General features: G+C 47.0%; 1 protein-coding gene across 1 annotated transcript in view; it reads left to right on the top strand.

The window, feature by feature from the left end:
* capn5a (calpain 5a) overlaps window positions 1-13,367 on the top strand; it is a 41,700-nt gene extending 28,333 nt beyond the window's left edge. The window contains exons 6-13 of the mRNA XM_080542790.1: window positions 604-797; window positions 1,309-1,386; window positions 3,081-3,276; window positions 3,457-3,579; window positions 10,904-11,100; window positions 12,340-12,461; window positions 12,676-12,812; window positions 12,976-13,367. Of these exons, the coding sequence (XP_080398916.1) occupies window positions 604-797; window positions 1,309-1,386; window positions 3,081-3,276; window positions 3,457-3,579; window positions 10,904-11,100; window positions 12,340-12,461; window positions 12,676-12,812; window positions 12,976-13,158 (1,230 nt within the window). The 3' untranslated portion in view covers window positions 13,159-13,367. The remainder of the gene's footprint in view (window positions 1-603; window positions 798-1,308; window positions 1,387-3,080; window positions 3,277-3,456; window positions 3,580-10,903; window positions 11,101-12,339; window positions 12,462-12,675; window positions 12,813-12,975) is intronic.
* The last annotated feature ends 10,823 nt before the right edge of the window (window positions 13,368-24,190 follow it).

Genomic DNA, 24,190 nt, shown 5'->3' with positions numbered 1-24,190 from the left:
GCCGTCCGCTTCATGCTGCAGTGAACACAGATGCAACGCTCGTCTCCCGCTCCGACTGCGCACGCGCAAGCATAATAACGCGAGTGCAGAAAGAGGACGTCACGAAACTCATGTCCAGTAGCTTTCTTTCAAGGAATTTCAAAAATAAAAGTCCCGTAAAACAAATTGTTATTTCTCGCCGTGAGAAATAGAGTTGCGGCGTGAGAGCGTGAGAACTGGTTGAAATGCGTGTGTCTCACGGTAATTGCGTGAGACTTGGCAGCCCTGTCCTCAGTGTCTCTGTAGCTAGCTAAGTTGTCCTCCTCAGTGTCTCTGTAGCTAGCTAAGTTGTCCTCCTCAGTGTTTCTGTAGCTAGCTAAGTTGTCCACAGTGTCTCTGTAGCTAGCTAAGTTGTCCTCAGTGTTTCTGTAGCTAGCTAAGTTGTCCTCAGTGTCTCTGTAGCTAGCTAAGTTGTCCTCAGTGTTTCTGTAGCTAGCTAAGTTGTCCTCAGTGTCTCTGTAGCTAGCTAAGTTGTCCTCCTCAGTGTTTCTGTAGCTAGCTAAGGGGGGTTGCAGTAAAGCACTCAAGGTATTTTGGCGATTTCATCGAGTGATTGTTTCCTAGGCGACAAGCTCTGCGGAGATGGAGGCTCGTCTGGAGTGTGGTCTGGTGAAGGGCCACGCATACGCAGTGACAGACGTACGCAGGGTGAGGCTGGGCCACGGTCTGATGGCCTACTTCAGATCTGACAAACTCACCATGATACGCATGAGGAACCCCTGGGGACAGAGAGAGTGGAACGGACCATGGAGTGACAGGTGAGGAGTGTGTGTGAGTGTGTGTGTGTGTGTGTGTGTGTGTGTGTGTGTGTGTGTGTGTGTGTGCGTGCGTGCGTGCGTGTGTGTGTGTGTGTGTGTCTGTGCGTGTGTGTGTGTGTCTATGTGTATGTCTGTGTGTTTATGTCTGTGTGTATATCTGTGTGTCTTCGTCTGTGTACGTCTGTGTGTATGTCTGTGTATGTGTGTTTATGTCTGTGTCTATGTCTGGTGTGTGTGTCTGTGTGTCTGTGTCTGTGTGTATGTCCGTTTGTGTGTCTGTGTGTGTCTAGGTGTTGAAGAGTTTGTATGCAGGTGTGGAGGAGTGTGTGTGTGTGTGTGTGTGGGGGGGGGGCTAAGTTGTTGTTACCCCCTTTAGCAGCATTAGGTTTAGAGACCAGCGCCAATAAAAGATCACCAAACATAATAGAAAGCCTGTTGTATAACTATTGAAGGTTTTTAGTTGTATTTCATCCCTCTGCTCTGTCCCTCTCTTCTCTCTCACTCTCTGTAGTTCAGAGGAGTGGCAGAAGGTGAGTGAGAGGGAGAGGGAGAACATCGGAGTGACCGTGCAGGACGATGGAGAGTTCTGGTGAGTAGACCTAACCTCCAACCGTTTATGACCTTTGCCCTTTGACCCTCGACCATCCTGTCAGCACCTCTCTGGAACCTCTCTTAGTTAACACGTCCTTGGCCTCACCTCCTTTCTTTCTGTCTCCAACCCCCCCCCCACTCTTCCTAATCTATCTCTTTTTTTTCTTCTTTTTTTTTTACAATATTTTATTTGAAGGAAGTAGAACACAGTACAACACTTATGGGTACACAAATAAGGAATGAAGGTTTTCTTCTATCCACCCACCTCTCCCTAATCAACCAAACACCTATTGCCAATGGAAGAAGATTTTTTTTAATATATATATAAACCCCTTGTTGATTATTCCTCCCCTTTAATAATACCAATTGGTATTGTATTTTATATCGTTGGAAAGCCTGATTAGTCACCTTTACAACGAGGTACAACTTGTAAGGATCATGCATTCGTGGAATGAGCAACACAGCTAAACGTGTGGGTAGCGGCCCAAAAATATTTGCCAAAATCTCCTATATTCTTCTGTTGGTATTCACTCTCGTTTTGAGTTGCTTGGTGGATTGGATGATTGCACTCTCCCACAGTAATAAGGAAAAAACAACACATATTGGCCATTTTTACACTTTATTAATTTTACATTGTCAGGGACCTCAGTAGCGTGTGGAAGATCCATACACAGTCACAACAGCTTGGCACCTCCTCCTCATGCTGGTCACCAGCCTGGTCACACACTGCTGTGGGACAGCATCCCATTCCTCAACTAGGATTTGCCGCAAGTCAGCCAACATGGTTGCGTTGGTCACTCTGGCACGTACAGCACGCCCAAGCTGATCCCACAAGTGTTCAATTGGGTTGAGGTCTGGACTCACGGCAGGCCATTCCACCCTCTCCACTCCCAAATACTGGAGGTGCTCTGTGATGATCCTGGCTCTGTGGGGGCGAGCGTTGTCATCATGGAGGATGGAGTTAGGTCCCAGATTCTGGAGATATGGGATCGCCACTGGCCCCAGAATATCATTCCTGTCAATTAGGTGCCATTCAGGTGCCAGTCACACACCTGTGACTGACATACACCTGCCAGCACTTGAAGCTCAAAACGAGAGTGAATACCAACAGAAGAATATTGCAGGGGATTTTGGCAAAACATTTTGGGCCGCTACCCACACGTTTAGCTGTGTTACTCATTCCATGAATGTATGATCCTTACAAGTTGTACCTCACTGTAAAGGTGACCAATCAGGCTGTCCAACGATATAACATACAATACCAATTGGTATTATTAAAGGGGAGGAAGAATCGACTGAAATAACGTTTCCAAACTTTTTTTTGAGGAGTTTATTATTATATATATATACAGTATATATATATGTATATATAAATGACGGGAGTGAAATACAATAAAATAAATAAACAAGCATTAGGCTATATCGAATGCCCCCATAGCTCTGAACTAACATCCACAAGGGATGCATAAAGTCATCTTATACTGTAATCAGAGGATACTTATTCACATAACAGCCACACATAATAACAAGTTACATCCATATATACTGTATGTATTGTATACATACATGTATGTACATACATACATATACACATACATATACAAAAAAGTATATATTTATATACAAACCAATGTCCTACTCTATCTCTTTTCCCTCCTCTCTCTCTCTCTCCCTCCCTCTCCCTATCTGCAGGATGACGTTTGACGACTTCTGTCAGAACTACACTGACCTGATCCTGTGTCGCCTCATCAACACGTCCTACCTGAGCTTCCACAAGACCTGGGAGGAGGCTGTGAAGACCGGCGCCTGGCATCGCCACGACAACCCGCTGGGGAACCGCGCCGGGGGCTGCGTCAATAACAAACTCACCTTCCTGCAGAATCCACAGGTGTGTGTGTGTGTGTGTGTGTGTGTGTGTGTGTGGTAGGCGGGGTTGTCGGCAGTATGACGCACAAGGTCTGAATTCGAGGTACTGATCCGTGTGTGTGTGTGTGTGTGTGTGTGTGTGTGTGTGTGTGTGTGTGTGTGTGTGTCTGTGTGTGTGTGTGTGTGTGTGTCTTCCCCGCAGTATGTGTTTGATGTGAAGAAACCCGAGGATGAGGTGTTGATCTGTCTGCAGCAGAGAGACAGGAGGGCCACGCCTAAAGAGGGGAAGGGAGAAAACCTGGCCATAGGCTTCGATATCCACAGGGTGAGGCACATGTGTGCGTGTGTGTGAGTTTGTTTATTAGGATCCCCATTTAGTTGGGGGCCTTAGGGATATTTTAATGCCCCAACTAATTAGCTAATGCCATGACATTAGCTAGTCTTCCTGGGGTCCGACACAAATCATATTTGGAAAATGTTCAACATTATATACGTACAGACAATGGACCTATTGCTAAGCCACGCCCCAAAATAGAATTTGTCCAATCATATCACAGCAAGAGTCACAACAGGCCAAAAACTCGGACGGACAAACAACTTGCTAATATCTGATGGTGAAAAGCGTCTAGACCAGTTGTCACTAACCCGGCTCAGAGAAAGTGACAAAATAGGGAGACAAGTCGAGGGTAAAGGTAAATGATTATTTTATTAATAACTAAAGAAAATAAGTAATTGAGAAATGGGATGTGATAGTCAGTTTATCAGTTGTGTAGGGTGTGGTGAGTGATCTGTAATGTGGAATGTTGTAAGGTGTAAACAAAGGAACAAAACGTTGCCACTAACAAAGGAGTCAAAAAAGCATAACCTGTATGGAGAGAGAGAGAGAGAGAGAGAGACTGATCCCCAATGCACAACCTAAATAGGCACAGGTGTGCTACATCAGCCAATCAGGCCTCCTCTCCCCACTGCCATCCTGCAACACAATCAGAACAAGACAGCAGTGGAGGGAGGAGACCGTAACACCCCCCCCCCATAACATTTGGGGACTAAAAAGGACCCAAAACCAAAAATACTAACTAACAAAATAAACGTATCCCCTTAGCCATCAACCTACTCACCACAACAGCACCCCCCCAGGCCACACCGCACACCTCAGCAACCACAGCCTATGGAAGCAATTTAAGAGGGTGAAGAGAGCCAGGGGAAGGATACAAAAAGGGAGAGGCTGATGACCAGGCAAAACCAAAATCAAAAATCAAAAAATGTGGTAACCATAACCACTCTCTCAACCAGGGTCAATCAAGAATGTAACCACGACCCCCTGGTTCAAAGAACAGGAAAAGCCTCCGCCACCATCAAATAAAAAACAATAGAAGAGCTGCCAGGCTAAAACACATCTGACTGACCTCCTTCTCCCCCACCGCCCTACCCGTACCCTCCGATCCTCATCCATTGTTCCCCTCACTGTCCCACCCTCAAAACTCAAAGGCTTCGGTCACCGTGCCTTTTCACGAGCTGCACCCCGCCTCTGGAACTCTCTCCCTCAACCACTCAGAGACTCACCCTCACTCCTCACTTTTAAATCCCACCTCAAAACCTACCTGTTCTCCCATGCCTACAGCCTCCCCTACCCCTAGCCATCTCCCCCATCCCGGCCCCCCCCCTGGACACGCATACAACCTCCCCTACCCATTTCCCCTAACCCTCCCACCCCCCTGATATGCATACAGCCTCCCCTACCCCTAACCACCTCCCCCCCCCCCCCCCCCTACCACCCCCCGTTCGCTGATTCTGTGTTCCATGTGTCCATGTTGCTTGTTGTTTTTGTGTTTTCCGTATCTCCTATATTGTCAGCGTCTTTGAGCCTCGGAAAAGCGCTATATACATTTAATGAATTATTATTATTATTATTTCACCAGCTCCAAAAGTTCAACCAGCAGCAGGTCAGCAAGAGACTCTTGACCTAATCTCAGGACTGAGGATCAGCTTTCCAGAAAGGCCTGGTTGCTTCTTTAATGTGATTTTTACAATTCATTTATGAGCTAGAGTTTGTGAAATAAGTCGCTACAGTTCATTTTGTCTGCAGTTCAAAATCCAATTTGACTTTTTGATTTCAAACATTTGGAAGAACAAGAGACAAGCCTTCAGAAACAGTCAAACTACAATTTGACTTAATAACAAACATTTGGAGAAGAAGAAAAGGAATAGGCCTACTGTGACCTCAAACAGAGATGGCGTCCATCTTGGAGTCCATCTTAGAGTGCTCTATATGCCTCAGTGTGTTTAGGTATCCTGTGACCACCCCGTGCGGCCACAGCTTCTGCCTGGCCTGCATCGAGACATGCTGGCGGAGCGGTGCAACCTGTCCCCTGTGCAGGACCACATACATGCCCCCCCCCCGCCCCCCTGTGCGTCACCAACGCGTTAAGGGACATGGTTGAGAGCTGCTGGCGATTCCAGCAGGGCAGTGGTGCTGCCGTCAACCCTGCTGAGGAGGAGCAGTTGGTGGTTGTCCAGGGCAACGCTCCGGATATACGTCCAAAAGTTCAACCAGCAGCAGGTCAGCAAGAGACTCTGACCTAATCAGTCCTCCCACAAAAACACAAACAAGGCCTGCTACACCCCCACCTTCCTGCGCTGCCACCACAGGACCAGGAAGAGAGCTGGGCACCTCCACACAAATTCCACAAACACCAACAACAGATGCACCAATGGCAGGAACAGAACACAATGGTACAGACTCTGTAAGCTGGTTAGACTTTGCTGTCTGGCAAATGTTGCATGCTCTAATGTAGGCTGAAATATCTCTCTTCAAACGAGGCCAATAGAAATTACACAAAATGTGGTCATAAGTCTTCTGGACCCCTAAATGACCAACCACATCATGTGACATCCTCATAATCATCTCACGTAAAGAGTGAGGGACAACAATTTGAACAAAAGGATCACCCATTGAACAATCTCCTTGAGGAACCCCCTTCCTCACCAACAGCTGATCCTGCAGGTAGTAACCCGCAACAACCTCGTCATCAGTAAGAAGCTGTTCAAATAGAACTTTAAGAACCGGGTCAGCTCTCTGCTTCGTCACCAGGTCATCTCGAGTAACTACACTAGGACATTTTGAAAGGTCACACGCCTTGCTTGTAACCCCAGCCACAGGGTCAGGTGTAGGAACAGCACTTGCACGGCTCAGCGCACGTGTCACAGCACAGGATGGAAACACCTCAGGGAAACACTGTTTCACAACCAACGGTGGGGATAAGTCACCCCAGACGCGTCCGCCCGCTAAATTATTCCCCAAAATAACCTCCACACCTTTTACAGGCAGGCACGGCCGCACCCCCACAACAACTTCACCCTGTACCAGGTCTGAAAAGAGGTCAATCTTATGCAATGGGACCGACAAAGTGTTAAGTCCAATTCCCCTAATCAAGACACTGTCACCTGTATCAGATAGCTGGGAAAATGGCAGGGCAGATTTCAGGACAAAAGATTCAGACGCACCAGTGTCACGCAATATCCTAACTGGAACCTTTTCCCCACTCCCAAGGATAGACACAAAACCATTCGTAATGAAATGTGCATAATTTGAAACAACCAGAGATTTCTCATCTGGCTGCACACAAGACAAACTGGGGGTAGACCAAGCATCTTCAGTAACTGCTAGCCCAACCGTTTTTACCTCAGGACCAGAAAAATACCTGGTTTTGTCCTGAAGGACAGGACACTCATTCTTCCAGTGACCTCCCCCCCGGCAGTAGCGACAGGCTCCTCTTCCTTGTGAGCCTCTATCAAATTTAAAGGACGGGGTCTCATTCCTCGCCTCAAAACTAACAGGACGAAACCCAGATGAGCTCCGCCTCTCACTGCGGTCCCAGTCACGAGCACGTAGCTCCCCCAACCTGCCGTTGTGCGTCAAAACAAAGTTATCAGCTAACACTGCTGCCTCAGAAGCTGTACACACCTCGCGTTCACCAAGATATACAGCAAGGTGCTCCGGAACAGAATCTCTGAACTGCTCTAACACAATTAACTGACACAACTCCTCATAGCTGGTAACAGATGAGGCAGAGCACCACCGATCAAACTGTAACGTCAACTCACGGACAAAATCCACATGAGATTGCTCGTTACGCCGCTTTGCAGTTCTAAAACGTTGGCGGTACGCTTCCGGAACCAATTGATAAGCACGCAAGATTGCAGCTTTAACTAAGGAATAGTCCCTACAGTCAGTCCTACTTAGAGCAGAGTAGGCCTCCTGGGCTCCACCCGTAATCACGCTCTGTAGGAGCAAGATGCAGTCTGAATCAGACCAATGTCTTAACTCAGCCACTCGCTCAAATAGTAAAAAAAACGAGTCAAGGTCTCGCTCATTGAACTTAGGCACAAGCTTTAGGTTAGTAGAAATATCAAAATGGGGACCCACACGTTCCCTAGCGGGGTCGGAATCATAGAGAGAAAACCCCCCGACCTCTTTACCCTCTTTAATTAACTTAAGATGCTCGTATTTAAATTCTAATTTAGCACGTTCTGTATCCTGACGCATTTTTTCAATCTCCAATTGAACAGTTTTATCATGGTTTTGCAACAACAACAACTCCTTCTGTTGGTCAAAAGTCAAATGACTACTCACGGGAGTTGGGACAGGCGTAAGGGTTAGAGATTCCTCCAGAATACCAGCTTGAATCAGATTGTCCATCACAACCGTTCTTAAAGTCTCCTTGAGACGGCTAACAGTTTTACTTATTTCAATCTTATGGAGATCCGCGATTTTCAAAAGTTGGTCCTTACTACATCTCTAACAACTCCACTGATGGTTTCTGCATGAACCCTTCGACAATAGAAGCCATGATTAATGTGCACGTAACTACTATAACAACAAATGCCTCCCCACCTGTTGAAGCACACAAAACAGTAGCAGTCGCAGTCGCACCGAGCGCAGCAATGGAGATATTCAACGGAGCTTCCCCAAAACCTAGATAGCTCAACCCTAGTCTTCGTAGTCTTCGTGTGGCTTCGTGGTGGGTAATTACGCACTCAATATCGCTAACACGGAACAAGTAACCAGCACGCTGGCGCACTCCCCCGTGCTACGGCGATGCCCCCGAGACCACTGCTCTAGCCACGGTTACCACACCAAAATAATAATAAAATTTAAAAAAGCCCAACGCACTCCCCAAAGGAAATACGCCGCTATGCCTAACATGGGGTAGAAGGCATCAGCTCCTAAATCTCTCACCACTGCACAAGGAACAACCACACTCCTACCTAGGTGTCCCAACAGATAGTAGAGCAAATGGCGTCTCTAGCCTGGGCAAGTGTCTGGAGACAAACAGTAGTCCTCTCTCTCCCCCAGCACACAAACAAACACAAATAACTGTTGGCACAAATCACAACAGAAAGGTAACTAAGATGCCACAGCATCAACAAAACAATACCCAACTTATCTCCCAAATGTTTTAGCGCTTAACAAAGAACCTACCAAAGAACAACGAACCAACGAACTAACCAATTTAACAAAGAACCAACCAAAAATCAACCAACCCAAATCACTGAACCTATCAAACAGTGAAACAAAGAGCGCTAACCAAACTACAACAAAAGGTCCTACAACAACTAAATCCGACGGCCGAGCCCCCATTTGTCACTAACCCGGCTCAGAGAAAGTGACAAAATAGGGAGACAAGTCGAGGGTAAAGGTAAATGATTATATTATTAATAACTAAAGAAAATAAGTAATTGAGAAATGGAATGTGATAGTCAGTTCATCAGTTGTGTAGGGTGTGGGTGAGTGATCTGTAATGTGGAATGTTGTAAGGTGTAAACAAAGGAACAAAACGTTGCCACTAACAAAGGAGTAACAAAAAGGATAACCTGTATGGAGAGAGAGAGAGAGAGAGAGAGAGACTGATCCCCAATGCACAACCTAAATAGGCACAGGTGTGCTACATCAGCCAATCAGGCCTCCTCTCCCCACTGCCATCCTGCAACACAATCAGAACAAGACAGCAGTGGAGGGAGGAGACCGTAACACAGTGGTCTTCAACCGGGGGTCCGCGACCCCTAGGGGGTCCGCAGAGGTACTGCAGGGGGTCCGCCAATTTTTGTCATAATAATTGACATTTTTCACCAAAATAATCAGTGAGAATTAAAAAATATAACAAAAATGATATTGAGTAAAGTACAAGCATTAATAGGCAATAATAAGCTACCTTTGACAAAAACTATTTACAAAATAAATGATGCCCATGATTCTAGAGTCTCACATAACGTCAGCTGAAAAAAAAACAAAAAAAAACTGTAAGCTAGGTGTTGGCTAAAACGCTGCAGTTCGGTCTTCATTGCAAAATTAACGTTAATTAATAACTAGCATAACGTTACTAATTTAGTTAGTTTGATAATAACAAACCCGCCTCTTTGCTTCTCTATGCGCCGCTATAACGCGCTCCTTTACCATTCCGAGGTCAGATGGCTTTCCCGTGGATCAGTATTGGCGCGCGTCTTTGAATTACATACAGCTATCCACGAGATTCTGCTACCGCGCGGAGCTGGCTGCGCATTTCAATGCATTTCCGCGGATTCCGCTGTGCCCTCGCCTGACGTGAAATACGCAATTGTTGATCACTTGGAGGCTCTCGAAAGTCAATTTGAGAAGTACTTTTCTGAGACTGAGTCTTGGAGAAAGCACAAGACATGGATACGGTTTCCATGCAAAGACAATGCATCCGACGCCTAAACCTGACAGCCGCTGAGGAAGATCAGCTGATCGACCTAACCACAGACAGTACACACAAGAATGTGTACGAGTCACAGCCTCTCACCCAGTTATCGATGAGCCTCTTGCCTTTTGCAACAACTTATCTTTGTGAAAGTGGATTCTCCTCCCTCACCTACCTGAAGAGCAAATACCGTTCCAGACAGCAGTCTGAGGATGACATGATGCTCTGCCTGACAACCTCCATCTCCCCCAGAATAGACAAGCTGTGTACCACCAACCAGGGCCAGTCATCTCACTGAGGTAGGCATACCTGGCTTCCTGAAGCTAAAAGTTTCATTGTTGAAAAATAATAATAATAGAAAATATAAGCCTCATCAACAACAACAACAACAACAACAACAACAATAATAATAACCAATCATAATTATGCATGAACGTTTTATCAATCATAAACACATATAGGCTAATAACCCAGTATATAAATAGGTTAATACGGTGAAAGAAAAGGTGAATGAAGTAAATATAAAAGTTATTATAGGCTTTAAAATGTGAGACATTTAAAAATATATATTACATGTGGGGGTCCCTGTTCTGTTTGTCTCTCGTCCAAGGGGTCCTTGGGTTGAAAAAGGTTGAAGACCCCTGGTCTAGACTAAATATTCATGTCTTTAAAAAACATGTCTTATTACTTGCTGTGGTAAATCAGAAATCAGAAATTTGCCAACTCCCGCCATTGTAAGTCATTGAATGTCATTCAGTCACGGTCGGTCAGTCAATCACTGTCAGCGAAGCGTTGTTTGTTTGTCGGAGTTTTCAAAGGGGGCGTGGCTTAGCGATTGGTCCATTGTCAACATTGTATACATACATACATCATAATGTGTGTGCGCTTGTGTGCGTGCCGCAGATTAAAACAACCGTGTGTGTTTTTTAGGTAGAGCTGAACAGGACGTACCGTATGCACGTGACCCAGCAGAAGGTGGGCGGGAGCGTGTATATAAACTCGCGGTGCGTGTTCCTACGTAGCGACCTGAAAGAGGGTCGCTATGTCATCATCCCCACCACCTTCGACCCCAGCCTGGAGGGAGACTTCCTGCTCCGCATCTTCACCGACATCCCTGCAGACTGCAAGTAAGGGTTCCTCTCACAGGGTTCCTCTCACAGGGTTCCCACGGGTCCTTGAAATCCTTGAAAGTTTGTGAATTTGAGAAAAAAAAAGTCAAGGTCTTAAAAGTTTTTGAAAATAGACACTGGTCATTGAAAGTGCTTGAATTCCTCTCTCTCTCTCTCTCTCTCTCTCTCTCTCTCTCAGAAAATACTTTTTTTACTTAGCTCGTCAACTAGTGAATTAGTCTCTGTATTGTTTCACTTTACACATATTTCACAATACATTGTTTTGCTGTGCTGTGGTAGAGAAGGCAAGAGACCATCTAGTGTTCACACATTCAAGCCTCTCTTTTTAATTGTTGTCTGTGAGCGGAGAGTTCCTATTATATACATTCTCATCTAGGTATGTCTCAAGCTATGCCGTGTCGGATCCTTGAATTTGAGGGAATTGAGTCTTGAAAGGCCTTGAAAGGTGCTTGAATTGGATGTTTCAGAAGGTGTGGGAACCCTGCTCTTACTTGTAGCCACTAGATGGAACCAAAAAAGTGATAGTCGCTTGAGAGACACGAGGAGGGTCATGAGAGTAGCTGTATGACGCGCCAAACAATTTGCTGGGATGCAAAAAGTATGTTTCGGGGCGCTTAGGTGGCGTAGCGGGTTAAGAGCTGACCATGTAACCGCAGTGTCCCGGTTTCGATTCCGGCCGGGGACATATCCTGCATGTCATCCCTCCTCTCTCTCTCACTCATCCTTCCTGTCTAAATCTTCACTGTAACTGTCAATAAAAATGAAAAATATGAGTGGGACTGCCCCACTCAGAAAAAAAAGAAAAAAAGAAAAAGCATATTTTATAGCATTTATTGAATATGACAATCGAACTAGGTGACATACAAGAAATACTTCATAAGCGATCAAAAGCAAGAAAATAATAACAATGCGTATATCTCTTCGTATAATGACGTCAACTAAAATACAGCGACCCATCGCTCCCCTCTCTCTGCACTACCGCAATGCAAGGTGCGCAGGCGCTAAATGACCTTACGATATCGCCGCCCATAACCATGTGACTTCTTAATGCGGTGATCAGGGCAATAAACAAACAATCGAAATAAACTCTGAATAAACAACATTATCCTTATATACTAAATACCCCCTAAATCATACCTACTCTATTGTAGGTAACACACGGCCAGTGTTGCCAGATTTTTCTTGGGTGAACACACACACACACATTCTGACCCAAACTGTGGTGTTCTCCTACAGGGAGCTGACAGTGGATGAGCCTCCGCAGACATGTTGGTCAGGCCTGTGTGGCTACCCCCACCTGGTCACCCAGATCCATGTGATAAGGGCAGAGGGGCTGGCAGGACAGGACTCTGACGGAGGTACGCTAACAACGCTACAAGTGGCTAACAACGCTACAAGTGGCTAACAACGCTACAAGTGACTAACAACGCTACAAGTGGCTAACAACTGCTGCTACTCTCTCTGACAGGACCTCCTCTCTTCTCTTACTTCTGGGGGAATTGTGGGGGCATGCCCCACTACTGATACACTCGGATTTGACAGTGTGTGTGTGTGTGTGTGTTTGTTTTCCAGCGTCAGACCCGTATGTGATCATCAGGTGTGAGGGGAAGAAGGTGCGTTCTCCAGTCCACAAAGACACCCGCAGCCCCGCCTTCGACACCAAGGGACTGTTCTACAGGAAGAAAGCAAAACAGGGCATCTGCATAGAGGTGTGTTTACTGTATATCTGTGTGTGTGTGTGTGTGTGTGTGTGTGTGTGTGAGTGTGTGTGTCATATATAAAATAATGTATTGCCTGAACTCACCCTATCCCTTCCTCTATCCCTTCCTCTATCCCTCCCTCTATCCCTTCTTCTATCCCTCCCTCTATCAGGTCTATAACAGGAACTTGTTGATGGATTCCTTCATGGGTCAGGTGACCTTGATGGCTGACCCTAGCGACCTCCAAGAGCAGCACACGCTGCATCTGAGGGATAAGGGCAATCGCCAGGACAACGACCTCCCGGGCACTCTCACCATCTCCATGTTGACCAGCAACACGCTCACTAACATCTGAACGACATCGGTCGTGACGACCCCATGTTTAGAACAACCAACGAACATCCTACGCTCCTATTTTAGCCGCTTCTTCATGTCTTTTATCTTGACAACTGTCCGCCCATCGTCCCTGCGAACCTCTCCCAGGTCTGACTGAGACGGGACAGTTTGGTTGTAACCATACCCATCAGTCACCTGACCTTTACAATGTCCACGAATCTATAATAAGTGCCCTATCGCAAAATCTTCATCCCCCACCCAGCACTCAAGTTGTAAAAGAAAATCAGGGGGGGATGGTGGATTTGATCATATGGACAATTTTAGCATCCCCACAGTGTCAGTGACTTCAGTGTCAGTGACTTGGTGAAAATGTCATTGCATGTGTGCGTGCCCCCTCCCTCGCCCACAGTATTTTACTCAATATGCTCAAAACTAAATGTTGAAATAGCAGTAATACCACGTTCATTGATAAAATGACATAAGGGATGGAAAGGGGGGATGGCAGTTTTAGAAGGGGGATGATTTTGACTGTTTTTATTTAAGGGGGGATGCCATCCCCCCTCAACTCGAGTGCTGCCCCCTACCCCCAGGGCACTTCTGTCAATATGAAAGGATTGGGTGGGTTTCAGCAATGTATCAATAGCTTAGCTAACCCACTTCTAATGGAGTTTTCCACCATGTTGCTTCTACCCCCATCCTGTCTTACAGGTACTGTATATGTTAGTCAACAGATTATGGGGTAGGAACCAGGAAGTGACATGGGGCCGGGGCAGACACACACTATCTCTGTAAGGGCTATGAGGAAAGTTGTGTCATGTTTGGGACCAGACAGGGGTATTTCTCTCCCTTAGTGACCGCCTCAACCCTCACCTCTGACACCTCTGTCTTCCCCTCTGCTCCCTTTCCAGTGCTAGGATTGGACGATGCCATACCCCCCTCTGTCCAATAGTAGAGGGGAGATTCAGACTGGTAGCAATGCTAGAGAATGTGATTGTATGTAGTATAATGTATAAAAAGGTCTCTCTATCACCGCACGTTCGTGGAAAAAATACATCCATGTTTATGACATCTATGTAGCATGTTATCAATATGGCAGCGTAAAGGGTTTTGCTGGGTATTGTTATTGTTTTGCCAAATTGGACATAAGAAGTATGTGATTCAGTTAATTGACCCACTATTTAGAGTTGTTGTCATGATCAGTTACAATGTGCCAACTATAATTTGGCACAATATAACTAAGCAGCACTACCTTAATCAGGCCCCTATACTTTCTTTTATTTATTTATTTTTTTGGTTTATTTTTATTATTACTACTCGATCTTTTCAGTTTGTAAAGCGTCTTTGAGTGTCTAGAAAAGCGCTATATGAGTCTAATGTATTTTCATGTATTATTATTATTATTATTATTATGATTATTATGATTATTATTATGATATCACAGAGTATCTGGCAGGTCAGTGTATGTGGTGTAATACCAGCCTTGACCACAGTGGGGCAGAAGATATACAGGTAGTAAGGTTAATAGTGCTTGACTGTACCTCAGGATCAGAGTACCCAGCCTGGTTCAGATCATGTCTAGTTTACAGCTGTGTTTGGTTTACAAAAAATGTATCTGAGTTTTGTATACACATAACACATTGATGTGATGGAACAGAGCTATAATACATACTGTAATATATAGGTCTGTTCCAATACACACTGTAATATATATATATATATATATGTTTATATAGTATATTATATTATATATTATATATTATATATATTATATATACATATATATTACAGTGTGTATTGTAGGTCTGCTCCACAACATACAGCAGCTACATCACTATAGTATGTATAGTATGTTTTTTTATCCCATTGACATTTATGTCATGTTTGTTTTACATTTCATTCAGTCTTCGTGTTTGCTGTTTTCTACATGCTATATTTCTTACTTTGGTGGTCATTTTAGTTTGTGAAATGTATTTCAGTCCTGTTTTCACATGCTCCATATGTATAAGAGTGTCTTGAGTGTATGCAAGTCAGAATCTGCGAGTGTCAGAATCGGAAAGCGTAAAAAATGTGAGTAATGTGAGGTTGTCCAGTAGGTTACAGAGAGAAGGTTTACTGTACCTACAGTATGGGCCAGTCTTCACTCTCTGGCACAAACTCACAAAGTGTCTCCATTCACCTGAGGAGAACAGATTACTCTTAAGTTTCAGACCAGAACTGCAGCACTCATTCCTCTCTCTCTCTCTCTCTCTCTCTCTCTCTCTCTCTCTCTCTCTCTCTCTCTCTCTCTCTCTCTCTCTCTCTCTCTCTCTCCCTCTCTCTCTCAGTACAGTATGACCAAAATTAATCAGAGTTAATCACCTGCCATGTAAACACTGTAGTAAACACAGTAGTTTATGCATTCAAAAAGTATTCAGACGCCTTCACCTTTTCCACATTTTGTTGTAGTATAGCCTCAATTTAAAATGGATTAAAATCAAAATAATTTGCTCTCAATCCACACACAATACCCCAGAATGACAAAGCGAAACCACTTTTTTTAAAAAAAGATTTCAGTAAATGTTGCCCACACACATGAGGTATTTTGGTACCCGACCATTTTCCGAGCGGATTGTTGGGAGAAATGGACTCTTAACACACCTCACACCACAGGATAATCTTGTAGGATAATCTTTAGAGCCATCTTTAGAGCCGTTTGCTGTCCTTGGTCGGAAGGGGGAAAATCGGCCAGATTATCTTTATGTGTGTACCGGGCTTTAGTTTTTATAGGGTCTCTGATTTGCATAGAATCAATTACACACTGTGTGGATCAGGTTGTCATTATTAATTGAGCAAATGGAGAAGAACAAAACTGCTCAGGAATGTGACTCTGAGGCCTGGGGAGACTTAGGTCATGTTCTCACATGAAAGTCCGAATCGAGACCTGGAGCAAGTGGATGAGTTCGCAACATTGTTGCATAAATTATTTCTCTGATTTGCGTTCTCACAGCCCTTCATGTAAACAAAGTAACATACGCAATCGAAGCAACAGACGTGGTAGTTGATTGGTCAGAAAAAAATAAAATTGCCCGTTCGTCCCGCTCTTATCCAGATCAACACGCGTGCGCTGTTGTTTTCCTATGTACTGCCTCGAGCAGCGTTCTCACCAAAAGCGAAGCGAAGCAAAGTGATGGATGCGTCGTTTCTAACCGAAGCGAAACCACCCTTTTCAAGCGGAGCATCCGACGGGTATTTGCTGCGGGAGCGACTTCGAATGCTAATTTTAAGAGTGTCATAGGGGTATTGTGTGTGGATTTATGGCAAATTCCATTTCAAATTGAGTCTATAACACAACAACAATGTTGTGGATTAAATTAAAATGTGGAAAAAGTGAAGCGGTCTGAATACTTTCTGAATGCACTGTATCATATTCAGTTATATATCAGTTATGCTTAGTTTACCTGACCACATAGTGAGCCTGACCACTTCCAATCATAAACCTTCCTGGTTATGAATGCAGTCTCTGCACTAGGCTTTCAGTACCGTGTTGCCAGTACCATGTTTCCAGTACCGTGTTGCCAGTACTGTGTTTCCAGCATATCTGGTAGAAGAGAGTATCATTCTCCTTTCATGATTTTGATTAAATCATGGTTGATGAGGGAAAAAAGGATTCCTCTTAACCTTCAAACTCTTTAATATCCTATATCAGGTGAACATGTCTCAAATGTGGCAAATATACTCGCATGGCGACTGAAGATGCTTTTTATGAAAGTATTATTTTCAATCGTTTTATACTTGTGATTGTTCCGTTTTCTATAAATCCTGGTTTCAGTGCTAATGTTTACTATATTAAAAAAAATGGCTGAAACATAATGTGTCTGATGTCTCTGTCTGTCTATCCGATGTCCTCCACGCTCCTGTCAGATTCTGATTCTGATTCGTTTATTTATTCAAGGGACAGTGCATATTAATAAAACAAAAATAAATTGTAAATACGCCAGAGTTTACATCCGCAGTCCCTATGCCATGATGTTGTATACGGCTCCCTGGAGGAAAAAAGTACATTTTTAAAGATAAAATATAAGTAGACCTAGGCACAAAAAAGTAGAGAGGACAAGCATTTAGCTTAAGGGCATAACATAGGGGGTTAAAAGAGCATACATCAATCATAGGTGGTTAAAAAGAGGGTACATATAAGCACGGTAAGCAGACTAAAAGCAAGCAGCGCAGACTGTACAGGTAAGACATGTTAGGCGGTACACAGACATTTTGACATAATGACATACATAGCACAAGCGCACAAGCATGACAGGTGTGTACACTGTGTGTCAGTGTGGTGCCAGTCTGTAGTAGCCTCAGTGGACTCATGGTTCTCTGAGTGGTCAGTCTGTTGTGCTGTTAGCCAGTGAGGTGTGAGGACCACAGACCAATCTGTCTCAGTCTTAACGGCAACTATGACCTTTACTACAGCAATGCCATTACCACTGAGGAATAGGCTCTATACAGATGAATGTGTCTGTGTGTCTGATGAATGTGTCTGTGCTTCAGTGAAGTTTGTGAAGGTTTGTTGGTGTGCGTAAAGAGGAATATCTCGGACCATGTGATTGTGTGTATCTGTATGCATGTTGAATAATAATATGTCTGTGTGCATGGTGGGTGTGTGTGTGTGTGTGTGTGTGTGTGTGTGTGTGTGTGTGTGTGTGTGTGTGCGCGTGCGTGTGCGTGTGAGTGTGTGTCCTTGTGTCTAATTGCGTGTTGGGGCTTCGCTATGTTGTGCCTCATTGCCCCCAACTGAGTTTTCTCTCCCTCTGCCCCCCCACCTTTCTGCTCTCTCTCTCTCTCTCTCCCTCTCTCTCTTTCTCTCTCTCTCTCTCCCCCCCCCCTCTCTCTCTCCCCCTCTCTCTCTTTCTCTCTCTCTCTCCCCCCCTCCCTCTCTCTCTCTCTCTCCCCCCTCCCTCCCTCTCTCTCTCTCCCCCCCTCCCTCTCTCTCTTTCTCTCCCCTCCTCTCTCTCTCCCCCCCTCCCCCCCCCTCTCTCTCCCCCCTCCCTCCCTCTCTCTCTCTCTCTCCCCCCCTCCCTCTCTCTCTTTCTCTCCCCCTCCTCCCTCCCTCTCTCCCCCCCTCCTCCCTCTCTCTCTCTCCCCCCCCCCTCCCTCTCTCTCTCTCTGTGTAATAGAGATCAGTGACATTGAATGAGCCGGGTGGCTGTGTCACACGTAATACCTCCACAGGGAGTGAGAGGGAGGGAGGGAGTCACTCCTGAGAGCTTCACTGTGCAGTAGCAGCACACAGGTGTCTGGAACACCCACAGCTCAGCCCTCCTCCGCCTGCCTCCTCTGTGGAACTTACCTGGGCCTCGGGTCCTCAACCTGGACATGTCTGGAAGAAGAGAGAACCAAGAGAACCAAGAGAATCTGGGATTCCCAAGGTAAGAACTCTTAGGCAGTCAGAAGGCTTGTGGAGGCACGGGCGGCTTTGCGTCTTAAAGCTTCTTACTGCTGCTAGGTGTGTGTGTGTGTGTGTGTGTGTGTGTGTGTGTGTGTGTGTATCTGTGTGTCCAGTTGACGTGCTCTTCTGTTCCTTGAGCACTGGAGGGGGGGAAGACGGGCGTTTGTTGGTATACTCTCTGAGAATGTCTGCACTTGATGAATACACTAGATTTCCTTTTTGTCTTCACCTAACTTGCCCTGGTGTGTTCTGTTAAGAAGGTTACTAGCTAGCAGCTCCCGTTCATCTTTTGAATATAATACGCATGTGTTTTATTAGCAAGCGACCGTCTGCTATGACCTGTTGAATATGATGTGAAATGTAAGACACATTTAGTATGACTATTTGATGTGGTGTTGGTGTCTGAGTCCCTTCTTACACAACATGACTTTTCTCAGTGTTACAGGACACACAGGAGTTGAAATAACAAGAGAGCAGTGTCTATTATATTATGTATAGATATAGATATATACATATACGTATATATATATACAGTATATGCTTTATTTAACTATATGTGGGCCTAATCTGTAGTATCAGGGTGTTCACTTTCAGAAACACTAATGACCAACCATTGACAAACATTGTGTGTGTGTGTGTGTGTGTGTGCGTGTGTGTGTGTGTGTGTGTGTGCGTGTGTGTGTGTGTGTGCGTGTGTGTGTGTGTGTGTGGGTGTGTGCGTGTGTGCGTGTGTGTGTGCGTGTGTGTGTGTGCGTGTGTGTGTGTGTGTGTGTGTGTGTGTGTGTGTGTGTTTGTAAGAACCAGTTGAGGCTTCTCAAAAAGCTACTCAGTCCATTTCATTAACAGTAATCCACATCTTTACTCCCATCTTTACCACCCCTAGGTCGTAACATTGCCTATACTAGAGAGGCAGCTAGAGACAATACTTTGCCTAGAGCTGAAAGTCTCTGTGAGTTGTCTCCGACTCCAGTCCTACTTTTTCAGCTTCTGAACTCTGATAACATTCTGATGATGTTGACATAATGTCAGGATTAAGATAGCATTGTAATAAAAACCAGCCTGCTGTTTGAGTAAGGGTGCAGGACAGGTGTGACAAGATTAAATCTTAATCCAGGGTTCCCGCGCTGGTCTTAAAATTAGGTGCTAGGTCTTAAAAACGAGATCCTGCAAGGAAATCAGTCCGACCACATCTATTTACGCGGAAATTAATCAAGCTGGAACCCAAAAAATGCCAATTCGCTTCCTTTTTTGTCTGTATGGCAGTGAAATCCCTAATTTCATCCCCTTGAGGATGACAAAAAGCTGTCATATGGTGTCGTGAATAGGTCTAAAATTCGATTCAAATAGGTCTAAGAAAGGTCTAAAAGGTCTTAAATTGGACTTGTTGAAACTTGTAGGACCCCTGTTAATCGTAACAATTTTAAACCAAAAAAAGAAAGTAACACTAACTGGCTCAACTGATTTTGGTGACTTAGTTTTAATAGTCTAAACTAGTATTTGAGTGTTTATTGGCGTTGGGGTTTGTGGGCAATATCCCATTCTCACGTCTCTCTGTTGTGAAAGTGGCTGGACACAATGAAAGTTTGACCTAACCCTAAGGTTCTTGCTGAGGCGATGGAATTACAGACGGGCTGTTTCTCAGCCGCCCATGCTCAGGTGATCTGCGACAAATTGAAAGGTCTCTTCTTCTATCTCACAGTCTCAGAAGATCTCTCCTTTTGTCATTGACTTATTCCCTTTCTCACGTTCTCTCTTTGGTCTGTTCTTGCCCTCTGTTACTCTCTCTATGCCTCTCTCTCTCTCTTACAAAATGATCTACTTTACTTTTCTTTGCCATCTTAATTTTTCATCTTAACCAGATGCCTCTGTGTGTGTGCGTGTGTGTGCGTGCGTGCATGCATGCATGCCTGCGTGCGTGAGTGCCTGTGAGCGCAAGCGTGGTTACGTGGGTATGTGCACCACACACACACACACACATACACACACACACACACACACACACACACACGCACACAACCTTACACTCTCATGTACCATGGTTTGCTCGCAACCTTTGTCCCAGACCTCTGCTGGCGTAATTAGATGCTGAAATATTGATGGGGAGTGTGTGTGTGTGTGTGTGTGTGTGTGTCTGTGTGTGTGTGTGTGTTCTCCTATTTTAGTCCAGAGGTTCAATCAGACAGAGGCTCTGGGGCACATGACCTGACATCCATTTATTGTACAAAACAGACAAACAAACACAACTACTTGTATTTCCCCCTCTTCCCCCGCCACCTGTAGTTGAGTCACTGGTAGGGCCAGTGGGGGTTAGTTCCTATAGGGCCAGTGGGGGTTAGTTCCTGTAGGGCCAGTGGGGGTTAGTTCCTGTAGGGCCAGTGGGGGTTAGTTCCTGTAGGGTCAGTGGGGGTTAGTTCCTGGTAGGGCCAGTGGGGGTTAGTTCCTGGTAGGGCCAGTGGGGGTTAGTTCCTATAGGGCCAGTGGGGGTTAGTTCCTGGTAGGGCCAGTGGGGGTTAGTTCCTGTAGGGTCAGTGGGGGTTAGTTCCTGGTAGGGCCAGTGGGGGTTAGTTCCTGTAGGGCCAGTGGGGGTTAGTTCCTATAGGGCCAGTGGGGGTTAGTTCCTATAGGGCCAGTGGGGGTTAGTTCCTGGTAGGGCCATTGGGGGTTAGGTCCTGTAGGGCCAGTGGGGGTTAGTTCCTGGTAGGGCCAGTGGGGGTTAGTTCCTATAGGGCCAGTGGAGGTTAGTTCCTGCAGGGCCAGTGGGGGTTAGTTCCTGTAGGGCCAGTGGGGGTTAGTTCCTATAGGGCCAGTGGGGGTTAGTTCCTGGTAGGGCCAGTGGGGGTTAGTTCCTATAGGGCCAGTGGGGGTTAGTTCCTATAGGGCCAGTGGGGGTTAGTTCCTATAGGGCCAGTGGGGGTTAGTTCCTATAGGGCCAGTGGGGGTTAGTTCCTGGTAGGGCCAGTGGGGGTTAGTTCCTGTAGGGCCAGTGGGGGTTAGTTCCTGTAGGGCCAGTGGGGGTTAGTTCCTGTAGGGCCAGTGGGGGTTAGTTCCTGTAGGGCCAGTGGGGGTTAGTTCCTATAGGGCCAGTGGGGGTTAGTTCCTATAGGGCCAGTGGGGGTTAGTTCCTGGTAGGGCCAGTGGGGGTTAGTCCCTGTAGGGCCAGTGGGGGTTAGTTCCTATAGGGCCAGTGGGGGTTAGTTCCTATAGGGCCAGTGGGGGTTAGTTCCTGTAGGGCCAGTGGGGGTTAGTTCCTGTAGGGCCAGTGGGGGTTAGTTCCTGTAGGGCCAGTGGGGGTTAGTTCCTGGTAGGGCCAGTGAGGGTTAGTTCCTATAGGGCCAGTGGGGGTTAGTTCCTGGTAGGGCCAGTGGGGGTTAGTTCCTGTAGGGCCAGTGGGGGTTAGTTCCTATAGGGCCAGTGGGGGTTAGTTCCTATAGGGCCAGTGGGGGTTAGTTCCTATAGGGCCAGTGGGGGTTAGTTCCTATAGGGCCAGTGGGGGTTAGTTCCTGTAGGGCCAGTGGGGGTTAGTTCCTGTAGGGCCAGTCGGGGTTAGTTCCTGTAGGGCCAGTGGGGGTTAGTTCCTGTAGGGCCAGTGGGGGTTAGTTCCTATAGGGCCAGTGGGGGTTAGTTCCTGGTAGGGCCAGTGGGGGTTAGTTCCTATAGGGCCAGTGGGGGTTAGTTCCTGTAGGGCCAGTGGGGGTTAGTTCCTGTAGGGCCAGTGGGGGTTAGTTCCTGTAGGGCCAGTGGGGGTTAGTTCATGGTAGGGCCAGTTGGGGTTAGAGAGGCAGGCCCAGGCAGAGCAGGGGGTAGCAGAGGATATCCTGGATTCCTGCCTGTTTCCTCAGTCTCTGCGGGGATGAATGTAGCCATGGTTACGTTTGGGTGTGTGGGACACGCAGGGTGCTTCTCTGTTTCTCAGTCATCTCAGTCTAGAGGATCCTCTCCTCCTCCTCTCCTCTCCTCCTCACCTCCTCTCCTCCTCTCCTCCTCTCCTCACCTCCTCTCCTCCTCTCCTCTCCTCCTCCTCTCCTCCTCTCCTCACCTCCTCTCCTCCTCTCCTCTCCTCTCCTCACCTCCTCTCCTCACCTCCTCTCCTCCTCTCCTCACCTCCTCTCCTCCTCTCCTCTTCTCCTCACCTCCTCTCCTCACCTCCTCTCCTCCTCTCCTCACCGCCTCTCCTCCTCTCCTCTTCTCCTCCTCTCCTCATCTCCTCTCCTCTCCTCTCCTCCTCTCCTCTCCTCCTCTCCTCCTCTCCTCCTCTCCTCTCCTCACCTCCTCTTCTCCTCACCTCCTCTCCTCCTCTCCTCTCCTCTCCTCTCCTCTCCCCCTCTCCTCCTCTCCTCTCCTCACCTCCTCTTCTCCTCACCTCCTCCTCTCCTCTTCTCCTCCTCTCCTCATCTCCTCTCCTCTCCTCTCCTCCTCTCCTCTCCTCCTCTCCTCCTCTCCTCTCCTCACCTCCTCTTCTCCTCACCTCCTCTCCTCCTCTCCTCTCCTCTCCTCTCCTCTCCTCTCCTCTCCTCTCCCCCTCTCCTCCTCTCCTCTCCTCACCTCCTCTTCTCCTCACCTCCTCTCCTCCTCTTCTCTTCTCCTCTCCTCACCTCACCTCCTCTCCTCCTCTCCTCTCCTCACCTCACCTCCTCTCCTCCTCTCCTCTCCTCCTCTTCTCTTCTCCTCTCCTCACCTCACCTCCTCTCCTCCTCTCCTCTCCTCCTCACCTCCTCTCCTCCTCTCCTCTCCTCCTCACCTCCTCTCCTCTCCTCCTCTCCTCACCTCCTCACCTCCTCTCCTCCTCTTCTCCTCTCCTCCTCTCCTCACCTCCTCCTCTCCTCTCCTCCTCTCCTCTCCTCCTCTCCTCACCTCCTCTCTTCCTCTCCTCCTCTCCTCTCCTCCTCTCCTCTCCTCCTCACCTCCTCTCCTCCTCTTCTCCTCTCCTCCTCTCCTCACCTCCTCCTCTCCTCTCCTCCTCTCCTCTCCTCCTCTCCTCACCTCCTCTCCTCACCTCCTCTCCTCACCTCCTCTCCTCCTCTCCTCTTCTCCTCTCCTCACCTCCTCTCCTCCTCTCCTCACCTCCTCTCCTCCTCTCCTCACCTCCTCTCCTCCTCTCCTCACCTCCTCCTCTCCTCCTCTCCTCTTCTCCTCCTCTCCTCACCTCCTCTCCTCACCTCCTCTCCTCCTCTCCTCACCTCCTCTCTTCCTCTCCTCACCTCTTCTCCTCCTCTCCTCCTCTCCTCTTCTCCTCCTCTCCTCACCTCCTCTCCTCACCTCCTCTCCTCCTCTCCTCACCTCCTCTCCTCCTCTCCTCACCTCTTCTCCTCCTCTCCTCACTTCCTCTTCTCCTCTCCTCTCCTCCTCTCCTCACCTCTCCTCTCCTCTCCTCTCCTCACCTCCTCTCCTCTCCTCCTCTCCTCACCTCCTCTTCTCCTCTCCTCCTCTCCTCACCTCTCCTCTCCTCTCCTCTCCTCACCTCCTCTCCTCCTCTTCTCTCCTTCTCTCCTCCTCTCCTCTCCTCACCTCCTCTCCTCCTCTCCTCACCTCCTCTTCTCCTCTCCTCACCTCCTCTCCTCTCCTCACCTCCTCACCTCCTCTCCTCTCCTCTCCTCTCCTCTTCTCCTCTCCTCTCCTCTCCTCTCCTCAC

This window comes from Nansenia antarctica (assembly GCF_963989245.1).
Source record: "Nansenia antarctica genome assembly, chromosome: 12".
In the NCBI taxonomy this organism is placed as follows: Eukaryota; Metazoa; Chordata; class Actinopteri; order Argentiniformes; family Microstomatidae; genus Nansenia; species Nansenia antarctica.
The sequence above is the reverse complement of the archived record's forward strand: the minus strand, read 5'-3'. Positions and strand labels throughout refer to the sequence as shown.